Source organism: Mustela nigripes, chromosome 3 (assembly GCF_022355385.1).
Source record: "Mustela nigripes isolate SB6536 chromosome 3, MUSNIG.SB6536, whole genome shotgun sequence".
NCBI classification, from domain to species: Eukaryota; Metazoa; Chordata; class Mammalia; order Carnivora; family Mustelidae; genus Mustela; species Mustela nigripes.
The window spans coordinates 65,973,249-65,988,710 of NC_081559.1; the positions used below are offsets into that span (position 1 = coordinate 65,973,249).

Below are 15,462 nucleotides of genomic sequence, written 5' to 3' on the forward strand. Positions count from 1 at the left end.
AAAAGAGAATTACAGACCAATATCCTTGATGAACACAGATGCAAAAATTCTCACCAAAATACTAGACAATGGGATCCAACAGTACATTAAAAAGATTATTCACCACAACCAAGTGGGATTTATTCCAGGGCTGCAAGGTTGGTTCAACATCTGCAAATCAATCAATGTGATACAATACATTAATAAAAGAAAGAACAAGAACCATATGATATTCTCAATAGATGCTGAAAAAGCATTTGACAAAGTACAGCATCCCTTCCTGATCAAAACTCTTCAAAGTGTAGGGATAGAGGGCACATACCTTAATATCATCAAAGCCATCTATGAAAAACCCACCACAAATAACATTCTCAATGGAGAAAAACTGAAAGCTTTTTCGCTAAGGTCAGGAACACGGCAGGGATGTCCATTATCACCACTTCTATTCAATGTGGTCCTAGAAGTCCTAGCCTCAGCAATCAGACAACAAAAAGAAATTAAAGGCATCCAAATCAGCAAAGAAGAAGTCAAACTATCACTCTTTGCAGATGATATGATACTATATGTGGAAAACACAAAAGACTCCACTCCAAAGCTGCTAGAACTTGTACAGGAATTCAGTAAAGTGTCAGGATATAAAATCAATGCACAGAAATCAGTGGCATTTCTCTACAACAACAAGACAGAGGAAAGAGAAATTAAGGAGTCAATCCCATTTACAGTTGCACCCAAAACCATAAGATACCTAGGAATAAACCTAACCAAAGAGGCAACGAATCTATACTCAGAAAACTATAAAGTACTCATGAAAGAAATTGAGGAAGACACAAAGAAATGGAAAAATGTTCCATGCTTCTGGATTGGAAGAATAAATATTGTGAAAGTGTCTATGCTACCTAAAGCAATCTACACATTTAATGCAATCCCTATCAAAATCCTATCCATTTTTTTCAAAGAAATGGAACAAATAATCCTAAAATTTATACAGAACCAGAAAAGAGCTCGAATAGCCAAAAGAATATTGAAAAAGAAAGCCAAAGTTAGTGGCATCACAATTCCAGACTTCAAGCTCTATTACAAAGCTGTCACCATCAAGACAGTATGGTAGTGGCACAAAAACAGACACATAGATCAATGGAAGAGAATAGAGAGCCCAGAAATAGACCCTCAACTCTATGGTTAACTAATCTTCCACAAAGCAGGAAAGAATGTCCAATGGAAAAAAGATAGTCTGTTCAACAAATGGTGTTGGGAAAATTGGACAGCCACATGCAGAAAAATGAAATTGGACCATTTCCTTATACCACACACGAAAATAGACTCAAAATGGATGAAGGACCTCAATGTGTGAAAGGAATCCATCAAAATCCTTGAGGAGAACACAGGCAGCAACCTCTTTGACCTCAGCCGCAGCAACTTCTTCCTGGGAACATCGCCAAAGGCAAGGGAAGCAAGGGAAAAAATGAACTATTGGGATTTCATCAAGATCAAAAACTTTTGCACAGCAAAGGAAACGGTTAACAAAACTGAAAGACAACTGACAGAATGGGAGAAGATATTTGCAAACGACATATCAGTTAAAGGGCTAGTGTCCAGAATCTATAAAGAGCTTAGCAAACTCAATACCCAAAGAACAAATAATCCAATCAAGAAAAGGGCAGAGGACATAAACAGACATTTCTGCAAAGAAAACATCCAGATGGCCAACAGACACATGAAAAAGTGCTCCACATCACTCAGCATCAGGGAAGTACAAATCAAAACCACAATGAGATACCACCTCACACCAGTCAGAATGGCCAAAATTAACAAGTCAGGAAATGACAGATGCTGGCGAGGATGTGGAGAAAGGGGAACCCTCCTATACTATTGGTGGGAATGCAAGCTGGTGCAGCCACTCTGGAAAACAGCATGGAGGTTCCTCAAAAAGTTGAAAATAGAGCTACCCTATAACCCAGCAATTACACTACTGGGTATTTACCATAAAGATACAAATGTAGTGATCCGAAGGGGCACATGCACCTGAATGTTTATAGCAGCAATGTCCACAATAGCCAAACTATGGAAAGAACGTAGATGTCCATCAACAGATGAATGGATAAAGAAGATGTGGTATATATACACAATGGAATACTATGCAGCCATCAAAAGAAATGAAATCTTGCCATTTGCGACGACTTGGATGGAACTAGAGGGTATTATGCTTAGCGAAGTAAGTCAGTCGGAGAAAGACAACTATCATATGATCTCCCTGATATGAGGAAGTCGAGATGCAATATGGGGGTTTTAGGGGGTAGGAAAAGAATAAATGAAACAAGATGGGATTGGGAGGGAGACAAACTGTAAGTGACTCCTAATCTCACAAAAAAAATTGAGGGTTGCTGGGGGAAAGGGGGCTGGGAGAGGGGGGTGGGGTTATGGACATTGGGGAGGTTATGTGCTATGGTGAGCAGTGTGAAGTGTATAAACCTGGCAATTCACAGACCTGTACCCCTGGGGATAAAAATACATTATATGTTATAAAAAAATTAAAAATTTTAATAAAATTAAAAAAAAAAAACAGGAGGTTGCCAGCTACCACCACTGGACATTCTAATTCACTAGGTCTTGGGTGGGGCCCAAGAATGTGCATTTCTAACAAGTTTCTAAGTGATGTTGATGCTTCCTTTGTTGTCCTCATGAAATCATGACCATGTGGCACCTGCACCAGGGGAACCTCTGATGTAAAACATGTTAAAAAGGAACTTGAGGGGCACCCAGGTGGCTCAGTCAGTTAAGTGTCTGTCTTCAGCTAAGGTCATGATTGGGGTCCTGATCCAGGTCTCTGTTCAGCAGGGATCCTGATTTTCCCTCCCCTCTGCCTGCCATTCCCCCTACTTATGTGTGCGTGCTCTCTCTCTCTCTTTGTCAAATAAGTAAATAAAATATTTAAAACAAAACAAAATAGAAGAAGGAGAAGGAGAAGAGATTTGAAGCTGGAGAGCCTGGGTGGCTCAGTTATTTGAGTATCCAACTCGGGATTTTGGCTCTGATCATGATCTCATGGGTTGTGAGATCAAGCCGCATGTCAAACCCATCCCCTCCCATGGGCTCTGCACTCAGTGGGGAGGCTGCCTGGGACTCTCTCTCTCTTTCTCTCTCCCTGTCTTTCCCCCTACTCAAGTAAGCTTACACTCACTCAAATAAATAAATAAATAAATCTTTTTAAAAAAAAAAAAGGAACTTGAACCTGAATTAAGATTTAGTGGAAAAGAGGGGCATGATTGATTAGGTAGGGCTAGGCACCCATGGTCACAGAAAGGAGAAACTGTATTTGTTACTCCCACTCTTGAGAAATTTATCAGTGAATTGCCCTCCTTCACAGTGTAGAAATGGATGACTCCAGAAGTGATTCCCTAGTTAGTGTCCGTCCTATCCACATTGGGACAGTCCATTCCCTGATGAACATTCTGCATCAGCACCAGCCCCACCCTGCCTAGCTGGAACTGGAAACTGGCCTGCTGTCTAGCCCACTGCCATTCCAACTCCTACATACCACTGTGGCAGTTGAGCTCTCCCGGGGGCTTCTAATCTCTGCCCACCATCTCTATCTCTTGGAGAAAGGTAGCTTGTTTTCCCGTACCTGTGAATTATTTTACCGAGTTTGCTGGCTGGGATCACAGAGCAGGTCAGTCTTGATGATGTGTGTAGACAAAGGCTGTAGAACAGCAAGAGGGCAGGGAGAGGGGTGCTGTGGAGTATGGATAGGCACTAAAGCCTAACCCTGCCTCTGAACCTAGCCATAGATCTCTAAGTTTTTTGTCTGTTTTTTGTTTGTTTTCTGCCCATTCTGAGGGGCTCCCATAGATCATAAAAGAAGTCCACAAACAGAATTCAACAGTGGCCATGCAGAGACTTCAAGCAACTCTCCTGTTGTCACTGAGAAAAATCGGTGAGTCATTTCCATACTGTTCTTAGTCTTACACTTAGGTGCTCTGTGCCCAAGGACACTGAACAGAAGTATTTCTGACAATGTGTTATATTGAAGAGTTGGAGAAAGTAGAGCCAAAAAGTGTTTTTTATCAGATTCTACCAGGTCAGAGGTCATTCCTCTGTGGGCAAAAAGTCTTCACTCTGCAGGGCAACCTGGACACAATCCTGCTTTTTGGGTTCTCTTCATAGTAAAGCAGGTGCTTGGCCTCATTCAGTTAAAGTGATTTTTCTCAACTGGGGACAGTTTTGCCCCTCTTTCCTCTGGGACATTTGGCAGTGTCTGGAGATATTTTTGTTGTCACAGCCTCAGGGGGAGGAGTTGTGCTGATGTCATCTGGTGAGCAGAGGCCAGGGGTACTGCTGAACATCCCACCCTGCACACCACAGCCCCCTCACAACTAAGAATTGTCTAGCCCAAAGTAGTCCAAGGTGGGAAAACCTTGGGTTAAGATAAAGCAAAAAGGGAGTATAATTGCCCGTTTACCCACAATTTCTAGTTAAATATAACTCAAAATAAGTAGAGCATTATAGCTCATCTTCATGGTACACAGGACCTGCTCGGGGCTGCAGAGGACAATATCCGTGGCTCACTGTAGGCTCAGGTCACTTTAAGTCAGCCCAGACCAGGCCAGGACATCAAGCACGGGAGACTCAAGGAACACCCAGGCTTCCAGTTCTTCAGGGATATCTCCATAACCTACCTTTTCCCAGAAAATGTTTTTAGGTTCTGTCATATCTGTCACCAGGAGAGGATGCAAGTACAGGAAAGAGCAGACTGTGGCAAAGGGAAGGTCTAACTAGCATGAAGCTTGCCTTTCATATTTTCCTCTAAATCAGTTGTAGGGACTTTCTCATTAAAAATTTACGCCAGGATTTGGAGAAAGAAGCAGATCATTAGAAACTTCTGTGCATCTTTTCACTTGGAAAAAGAAGTGGTTTTGATATGTAATTTTAAAAAATATTTATTAGTTTTTTGAGATTTCTTATTAATATTTTTGAGACTTGACGAATTACATTATCAATACTTCTCTAGTGGTCTCAAGCTGTTGTTGGACTGCTCATAAAGTAGACTAGTTTCCCAATAAAACAGCTCACTCAAGGGCACTTGAGGAAATATTATAGGCCTGTCACCTCATACTAGAATAACAAAGTTTAGAATTTCTGATGCAGCAGGAAGACCACTGACCTTTGCAGATGGAAGACTCGGGTTCTGGTCCTAGTGCCATTTTCCAGCGCTTTGACCTTGGATGACTCAGTGACCCTGTTTGGTAAATGGCTCTGGCTCCAGCCCAAGCCTGACCCTGCTCAACCTCAGCTGGTGGCTGACTTTGTACAGTATCATGGTAGTGCTGTGAGCAACTTCAACTTGGTTTCCTGAATCTCAGAATCTCTCTCTTCAGCTGCTCTTCCTTCCTTTGCTGTTATCAAAAGAGTACAGGTCTTTTCCTTGAACAGGCTAACTAATGCCTTCATTTGTGGTCCTTTCCTCCAGGCCCTGGAGGACACACTCACTTCCACAGCTTTCATTCTCTCCTATCTCTTTTCCCTTTGCTTATACCTTTCCACATCCTACAAAAGAGGCTACTCTTAGCCCTGGCCTCCCTCTTACTTTTACTATCAGACTTTCTTAGACTGATATCCAAGTCATCTACTTCATTCCCTCACCTACCCCTCCCTTTTTGATCCTAAAATCTGATCTGTGCCCTCCCCATGTTTCTACAACTGCTCTTGGGAATTTCAGCTCCCAGTGGCTAGAACCTCATCTTCATCAGACTCAACAGCATCCATTCCATGGGCCATGCTGGCTTCAGGTTGCCCTCTTCCTTGGGTGTCTGTGGACCTGGGGACTTCAAGCTCTTCCTCTAGGATACCCTGGTCTCTGTCTTCTCTGGCTCCATTCTCCTCCTCCACCCACCATTAAATGAGGCAGTTCTCCAGGTCCTTGACTGGAGCACTGATGAGCATTGAGGTCATCATGGAGGAAAGGGCTATGACAACGTATCTTGATGAGATTGGTAAGAGCTGAACAGAAAGGCATGAGCAGAGAGAACAGAGGTAGATGCATTGGTCAAACAGTAAGTCTGACCGCACAGGGTGCATATTGGGACAAGGTGGAGGTGAGTCTGGAAGACAAAGTCCAGCAAGACAGAGAGAGGCTGGATATGGCACACTGAGAAGTCTGAACCTCTTTTGGTCTAAAATGGGAAGCCATTAAAGTTCTTTGAAAAGTCAGAATATGCTTAAGGACAATTGATCAGGTGTCAGAAATAAAAGCTGCTCTATAAAGACAAGAAACAAGAGACAGAGGGGATGAGATAATGGCAGGCCCAGACCAGGGAAGGACTCTAAGAAAATGACTGGAGGTGGAGATGCATGAGAGGCAGGGATCAAAAATGACTGCCAGAAAGAAAAACTGACTGCTCGAGACAAAATAGTGAACTTTTATCAGAATGTAAATCAACCCATAGCTTTCCTCATCAAGAAAGTTTGCTGTGTAAAAAATATCAGTTCAGCTAAATAATGTACTTGGTGATAAGTTGATTTACATTCTGCCAAAAACTCCTTAGGATGTTGTGAGCAGTAATAGCTCACAGTCAGGGCTCTGGTGATAAACAGACCATGCTTTGGTTTATTGATCTCTGTCGCTTTTCATGTATTGCCTGGTGTTGTGGTTGACTGTATGCTAGCAGGTCAACTTCTCAAAGGTGAGGACTGAATCTTACTTCTCCCTGTTTCCAGTACGTGCAGTAGGTACTCAGTAAGTCTCTTGACTGGACTTCCAATACCCCTCCTAAGGCTCAGATTTTTATGAAAGAAGTGTTCTTCTTGCTCCATCATTGGGTGGTGGCAGCAACAATAGGACACTGAATAACTCATCAGCTAGGACATGCCTGCCCCAGGGAGCTAGAAGTCTCATTTTGCCCTCTGTGTTTGCTGATCACCTGAATGCCCTGTGAATCAACCCAATGGTTGACAGGAAGGAAGCCAAGGGGAAGGAGATGCCAGGGGAAGGAATGGGCAGAGTAAGAAGAAAGCTAAATCATGCCAATGTTGATGTTCTTAGCAGCAAATTAACAGACCCTCCAACCAGTATACTTAAGAATCCCTCAGGATAGAGTTCTAAACACAAAACTTCCAGTGCTGGTTCAGCTGCTTGGGGATGTCATTTAAGACATGGGCCCTCTTCATCTCTAGGCTACTTTCAGTGCATCAGCAGTGCTCCCACTTAGGGTCACAAGGTGGCTGAAGCAGCACTAAGCATTACCTCCTCACCAGGCAATGTCCAAAGAGGAAGGAAGGGCTGGATGGGAAGGAGGCGCTCTTCAGGAGTCTGTCTCTGTTTCCCAGAAGTCCCTAGGACACACTTGCATCTCACTGGCCAGCAATTGGCAGTTTGCCGGGGTGGCCCTGCCAGGGAGCTGCAGGGCAAGCTGAGAATGTGAGGATGGGCGTTTGCAGCTTTGTAAGAGAACATGCCAGAAGAGTCCTGGAGGGGTAGTGTAGGGAGCAGATAGGTACCAGGGAAAGATAAAGGTCAGGCAGAATCAGAGGGAGGAGTTCATAAGGAAGACCCAAACAAGACAAGAAATATTGCCAGGAATAAAAACAACATAATCATTCAGATTCACTCAACATTTTTTGTGAGTCCAGATCTTTTCCCACAGTGATCTCACGTGTTTCTCATTCTTGCCTTTCTGGTGGTATCACTGACTCCATGTTACTGATAAGTAAACCAAACAGGGAGGGCTAAGATGAGTAGGTCCCACATGCTGGTCCAGAGACCAGTGCTGAGTTGTACGTATCAGATTTACCTACTCCTGCCCCTAATCAGCTCGTCGGGAGGGTCACCCAGTGTCACACAGAGAATAAATGCAGGTCTGGGTTTGAAATCAGAACTTCTCTCTCCATCACTAAAAACAACTAACATTTGACACTTACTAACAAATTCCTGGGCACTGTACTAAGTGTTCTACATATATTACCCTATTTAATCCTCATGTAACTACCAGATGAAAGAGGTCCACTTTTTATAATTTCTAACATCAAGTTATTATGAGTCATTTGCTCTCTGGTGGCAGAGTCTGGAGAAGCCCTGCAGAAATGGCCCCTTGAAGGGGAAAGAAAAGAAGGAAGAACAGATCCTCAGCCTTGGACCTCAGGTAGCTAACAGAGAAAATGAGTGTGGTATCTGCCACATCTTTGTGTCCTTCAGTGACACTTCTGTCCATGTTACCGATCTTTCTGACAAGGAAACCATCTGCCATGTAACTGGTGGGATGAAGGTGAAGGCTAACCCAGATGAGTCCTCTCCCTAGGCTGCCATGTTGGCTGCCCAGGGTGTAACCCAGAGGGTCACATCTCTGGGCATCACTGCCCTCCACATCAAACTCCAGGTCACAGGAGGAAACAGAACCCAAACCCCAGGACCCAAGGCCCAGTCAGCCCTCAGAGCCCTTGCTTGTTCAGGAGTGAAGGTCAGGTGGGTTGAGAATGTCAATCTCACGGCCCCACCCCATCCCTCCACAACACTTACAGGAAGCGGGGTTGCCGAGGTCGCTGTCTATGAACAGGATTCCTCAAATTAATGTTTTCTGTTAATCAGTTGCCTTTGTGGAAGCTTAAAAAAAAAAACCAAACAAACAAGTAATTTGCCAGCGTGGCTTAGTCATGTGACAGAGTCAGGATTTGGATGCAGGCCTTCTGACTCCAGAGCTGACCCTTTTGAGATACTGTTACATTCTGCTGTCAATCTAGGTTCCAGGCTCCAGATGCTTAGCCCATGGCTTTTTCCTGCTCTGTGTTCTTTGTCACTGTCATTGTAACAAATTGTAAATCACAGCCAGCTAAGGAATAAACCCTGACTGGCATAAAACTGTCATCCTGTGATGGGTGGAAAAAATGTCAGCACTGAAGTCTGGGGACAAAGCCTCGTGGAGAAGATAGGTGCTCCCCTCTGTGTCCAGTGGGGTGGGAGCTAATATGGCTAAGGAGAAGGCAACTCCAGGTTGAAAGTAGAAATCGGTGGCTAGGGTGTCACTCCTCCACCCCACTTCCTCCGTGAGCCTGTAATTGTGTACAGCAAATGACAGAAAGGAAATAGTCTTTTATGTCCTGGGGCTTTGTTCCCCTGATGGTGATCCTCTATTTTAATGCTGATAAGTACAATAGTGAGGATTATGCTCCTTAATTTAATTTGGCCCACATATGGCAAAGCTCTCCCTAGGCTTTTATTTGACATTCTTTAGCACAGCCGGCCTGTTGTAGTATAAAAAGAAGCCCCTATCCTATAACGCAGGCAGAAGATTTCTGCCCAGCAGCTTGTAACACACCTCCGGAGAAGCTGCTTCGTGGGGGCTGCCTGAGTGAGGATTCAGACTCAGAGTGATGGGAATCGTCACGACTCAGGCAGCTCGAGCAGAGCTGGCACCTCGCGAGGGGAAAACGAGCACATATTTCTCCCGTGTGTCATCCTTGCAGCTCTGGGGCTTGGAGCCAATTGGGCTGACCTCAGAATCGATGAGCCAGAGGAACAGCCTCCCAGTCAGGGCCGACTGTGGGCCAGATTTTCATGTGGGCTGTGAAAGTACAGATTGCCACATCTCTTGACACACAGTCTGAGTGGGGGGTCATTGCAGAAATATGTGGCATCGCGAAGAAGATGAAACGAAACAACTTTTCTTACGTATCAGGAGGACCTTTCCTCTCCCACCCTTCAGTCCCCATGCTCGGTTTTCCTTCCACTTCCATTTCACCCCCTCAGGAGGCTAGTGCCCTCCAGCGAACTTTCTACCGCTGTGGCCAAGTCAATGCACTAAGGCATTAGAGGACCTTATGAGGACCCTGAAGGAGATAGGCAGTAGGCGTGGGAGCAGTGGTGGAGGCGGCGGCCTTCTTCGATGAAGCTCTGGTGATGTGAAAGATAGTCTGTGTGTTATCTCATCTGGGTGGAAAGCAGATGGGCCTTGGGGACAGTCCTGGTTTTAAACCTTAGTTCAATGCCTTATAAGCTGTGAGTCACTGGGCACATTCTTTCATCTTTCTGAACTTCAATATGCTGGGCTGCAAAACGGCAATGAGTGTGGATTAGAGATGATCTATGTAAGAGAACTAGTGTAGTTCTAGACATACAATGAATGCTCAAGGGATGAAGACTAGCTGCTGTTGCTTGTGGTGGTGGAAGTGGTAGCAATAATGGCAGTAATGGTATTTAAAAGGTTACTGTAGGGGCACCTGGGTGCCTCAGTCGGTTAAGCATCCACCTTTGGGTCAGGTCATGACCCCGGGGTCCTGGGATGGAGCCCCGTGTTGGACTCCCTGCTCAGCAGAAAGCCTGCTTCTCTCTCTCTCCCACTCGCCCTTCTTATGTCCCCTCTCTAATATAAATAAACAAAATCTTCCAAAAATAAATAAAGGGTCACTGTAAAGCTAACCTGATATGAAGGGTCAAAACCCCTCTGGCTTTGGTCTAGGGCTTTAGATTAAAATAAACATTGAGGATTCCAACACTTTAGAAACTTTGAACAATGCTTACTCTCTGCTTTAACTTGAGAGCCAAATTTTATTTTTTTGTATTCCTGGCTGTTATCTCAGGGATAAAACTGAGGTTGACTTTGGGCCTGACTCACCCTTGCCAGTATGACCAGGATTCCACTGGCACACCCTTAAATGATAACTTTCAGAGCTTACTCAATTATTAGGTTCTTCTCTGAGTTTCTTGATTTTTAAAATATTAATTGGTCACATTCATTTTCAAAACCTTTTTGAAGCCAGAAACCTTATCACCAGCTAAAGAAGCTGCAGGGAAAAAATCTGTTTTGAGTTATATTTTTCCTTGTGGATTTGCCTATGGCTGTACATAAATATTTATCTGAACTATTTCAACAAACCTTAAATCATCAGTGATCCTTATGCAAAGGAGACTTTTAGAAGGATTATGGATGTCAAGAATGTCAGCAGTCCAAGTTCTCTTTATAGGACCAGATTCCAAAGATTGGAGGCCTCCTTTAAAATATTTGGAGCTGTTTGGTGGTTTTCAATATGTCTTTTGTTTTCCTGTTTCTGTATATCTGTTCATGCTGTTCCCTCTGAACAGAATTTCCTTGATAGTTCCTTCTTTACCTGTTGCTATATTACCCATGTAGGTAGCACCTCCTGGAAGGCCTTGAAACAGATTAGAGCTAGGAGAAGAGCATTCCAGGAGGGAAAAAGTGGTCCAGAGGCAGGATGTCGGGATGCTCTGGGGGGGTGAGGGGTCCAGCGGGATGAAGGCTGAAGGGGACAGGGTGGGGGTGCAGTAATGCAGAGAATACTGTAACAGGCAGTAAGGCAGATGGGAGCCAAGATGTGGGAGGCTTAAAAGATGCACAGAATATCAAATTTGGACCGTGTTCTATAAGCTGAAAGATATATACATACAGCCATTGGATAGAATGTGGTCTGCAGACATATTTTGTTTGGCCCAAACAATGTTTTTGAAAGTCTTAATTAGTTTCTAACATATAAAAATAGATTTCCTGGAACAATTCAGATTTCTGATGGCTTTTGAAAAATTGGGGTATCTAGCAGCAGCCTACCAGAACCGTGTAGAAGCTGTCTTTCATTGATACCTACTCATGGTCTGCTTAATTCATGGCCTGGCCCCATGAGCATCTAAGTCTGATTCCTGCCCATTGTGTGCAGAGGCACCTTGCAGTCAGAGGAAGCAGTTTAGGTCACAGACTCTGCAGCCAAATTGCTTCTGTCTAGGCTCAGGTCTGTGTGTCCAGCTAGCTCCATGACCTTGAACAAGCTAGAGTGGATGTCTAGTCATGGCACCCGTCTCCTATGGCTGTTGTGAGAATAAAATATACGGAATGTTTAGAAGATTACCTAGTATGTAGTAAATGCACAAAAACGTTAACTGCTATTACTACATTCTACATGAGATAATAAACTCCAGGGTTGAAACGGTCACTCATTTCTGAGTGATTCCACTAAATCTGGATCTAGAATCATGGGCTATCATAAGCATAAAGGTAATGGATGAATGAATATGTCCTCTTTGAGTTTTTATTTCTGTCGGAACCAGAGGTAAACTTAATTAGTTTGACCTCAAGAAAAGCTTCTTGTTTATGTTGAGTTTGACTTGAATATAATAATTGATTTTTGATAAATTAGGGATCTGTCTTTCTCAGAAACCTAACAAAGCTAACAAAATAAGTGAAAGGAAAGTTAATATTGTCTCATTTTCTATGATGGATCTAACTGCCTAACTCAAAATAAAATCCAGGTCTGGGAAGATGCTTAATTATGTGTTTTCTTTCTTTCTTTTTTTTTTTTAAAGATTTTATTTATTTATTTGACAGAGAGAAATCACAAGTAGATGGAGAGGCAGGCAGAGAGAGAGAGAGGGAAGCAGGCTCCCTGCTGAGCAGAGAGCCCGATGTGGGACTCGATCCCAGGACCCCGAGATCATGACCTGAGCCGAAGGCAGCGGCTTAACCCACTGAGCCACCCAGGCGTCCCAATTATGTGTTTTCTTTATGAAGCTCATTTATTGGCAGGTAACTGTCTATGGTTAATATGTTAATTTAGGGTTGATACAGGGGCAGCTGGTTCACTCAGTTGGTTAAGCGTCTGCCTTCAACTCAGGTCATGATCCCAGGGTCCTGGGATTGAGTCCCAAGTTGGGCTCTCTGCTCAGCAGGGAGCCTATTTCTCCTTCTTCCCACTCCCCCACTGGTGCTCTTTCTCAAATAAGTAAAAAAATAATCTTTTTTTAAAAATTAGGGTGGGTTGCTAGAAACCAGATGTAGTAAACTTAAGCAGAAATGATATTAGAACACATTTTTGACATAGGTTCTCTGACCACCCTCCCCACATACATGAGATCCACACTTCAAGGCAGTGTTTTGCATCTGATATCTTAGACAAACATAAAGCATCTTCAGAAATGATTTGCGCAGTTTGGCATGAAAACCAGTGTTTGGTATGTTTACCATATCCTACGTATAGCTGAAGTTAAAACACGAACACATTTGCCATCAGCAAATGATGCTGTCAGCAAATGATGGCATGAGCTCTGCAGAGCTGACCTGCAAAGTTGGATTCACTTTTTCTCTGGAAAACTTGAACATTTATAGAGAGCTTTGGTCCAATGACATGTAATTTTATTTGGATAAGTATCATTTAAAACTGAATCATGTATTAAGGTTCTAAAATGTTACTCTTTAACTTTGTACTTTAAATGTCAAATAGGTCTTTATAAAAAATCAATTTCTCTCTCTCTCTCTCTCTCAAAATCTCTCTCTCCTTATACAGTTGATACCTACACCTCTAAAGTCCTGGCTTCTCACCTAAAGGACAATTTCAAGTAATGACAAAATCAGGCAGATTCTTCTGACCATTTCATTACCCCTTGTTCCCATTCTACATTACCCATTTGTGAGTGTAGGAATTTCTAGAAATTCAGTATATCTCTGATATTTACTTTGCTTATATCCTAAACCATACCCTTATAATTCAGGCTCAGAATGAGTTTTTGGCAAAAACACCTTTTCATGTTGAACTTACTTTGAAATAAAGAAAAAAAACTTGAGAAAAGAAAACTTGCTCAAGTTGAAAATACTGTAGGAAACAAAATTTGTGTAAAAATGAATTCTGCATAAAAGTGTTTTATCAACAGTTAAGGAAACCTAGACCATAATCCTGCAGGTAGAAGGATTAACATTGTACATTTCCATAACCTTATTAATTTTATTTCATTTTCTTTTTCGGGTTGAAAGGAAAAAATAATCAGCGTTTCTGCTTCAAGTGTGTTTTGTGAATTCAGTGGCAGTTGGCTTCTACCTGTAGGGCGCAAATATTCCACTCTATTTCCCGTTAGCATTGCCCCAGTCACTTTAAACTAAGAAGAAACCTAAGCAAGTGTTCAACACAGAAGCTGTTGACAGTAGTAATACCACACTTTTTCTGTGTGTATCTCAGTGACTTCTCAGACTTGTCTCCTTGATGAGTAGACAAAACAGAAGGAGGGATGAATTTTCTTCTTTTCATCTGAATGGTGTAGGTCAGGAAGACAGGAATAGAGAGAGCTTTGGTGAAACAGGGCTCTAGCGACTGCTGTGATTGGGAAATTAGATAATAAACAGACCCTGTTACCAAGATTCTAATGGCCTAAAATCAACACAGTCTGGAGACACAGGCAGGAATGGCCTTCCTCGCTCTGGCCCAGACCTTCCCCAGAGAGCTCTTTGTGTCAACAAGAACAGCCAGCGCTCCTGGCTGTCTCCCAGCACTCAGAGTGGGGCTATCATTTTTGTTTGCTTTGCAAATATCTTAATGGGAAGTGGTTCAACACCACCTATGGGTTAATCTGAGGGGTTCTGCTTGGCAGCTGTTAGCTCTGAGAACCACATGGCTGCTCTTGGGTGGAGGGAGTCAGGCTGACGGGTAACTACCCAGCGCCAGGTTGAGGCATCTCCTTTGCTTATTGGATTTACAGACTGGCAGGAAGCACCTTGTTGTCTTTTATTTTTAGTTTGTTCCTCCTGGGAGCATAAGGATGTTATTCTCAGATCCAATTGTGTTTTTCCATCTCGGGCACGGCCATTGTCTCCATTCGTTTCACTCGCATGCTGCGTACTTCTTTCACCTAAGTGCGTTTTCATAGGATGTGGAATTTAATATTAAAAGTGGTGGTGTGGTGGCGGTGGAGGGGATGGTATTGTTGTAGGAAGAAGAATCTGGTATGTTAGCCTGCCAGGAGGGCAACACTACGGCCCTGTCTTCATGTGGGATCTAAAGACTGGAATGAACACAGCTTTCTTAAGAATCCCTGCTCTGCTGGTCCCTTCGCTTTCTCCTCTCTTCCTAAATTTGGCTTTCACTTGTCTTGACCCATGGGAATGCTTGCCTGGGTGACTAGGCCAACTCATGTTTTTCTGGATCTGTGTCAGTTGACATTGGCACAAATGAACTCTTTCTTTATGCTTTCCTCACTGGATTGCAGGCAGGGTTGGACGGTTGCCACAGGGCAGGTTAGGGAAGTTCCTAGACTGATGACAGACTTGTAGACAGGTTCCAAATGCCCCATTTGTAAAAATGCAGAAAGTTTAGATGACTTATAAATGCTGGAACAAATGTCCAGCTACCCACAGTAACAGTGCAGACTTGCTTCTAAGACTATGTCCTTTCCTGAAGATTTCCACACTTTGTAGGGCTGCCTGGCACTTGAGAGGAAGGGCTCTCTACAGTCTACTAGACCTGCTTCTACTAAGGGAAAGATCTTGATGAACTTATTTTCTCCACTTCCTCATCTTTAAATAGAAGACAAAATGGTACAATGTCTACCTAACCAGGTCGAGAAAGTTCAATGAGATGACATATATAAAGTATGTGGCGTCTCATCTGACACATAAAAAGCACTCAAATAGTAAAGAGGGAGTTATTATCACTCTCTCTGAAGCACTCACCTTTCTCTGTGTACTTTTTAGTGTTCTACATTCTTTTCTGGGCATTCATTTTGAAGCC

The 15,462-nt window shown here is 43.2% G+C and overlaps 1 protein-coding gene across 1 annotated transcript in view; it reads left to right on the forward strand.

Annotated features, from left to right (window-relative positions):
• The window catches only part of MYO3B (myosin IIIB), a 376,680-nt gene that overhangs the window by 262,991 nt on the left and 98,227 nt on the right, over positions 1 to 15,462 (forward strand). The window contains exon 30 of the mRNA XM_059395489.1: positions 3,826 to 3,910. Within this exon, the coding sequence (XP_059251472.1) occupies positions 3,826 to 3,910 (85 nt within the window). The remainder of the gene's footprint in view (positions 1 to 3,825; positions 3,911 to 15,462) is intronic.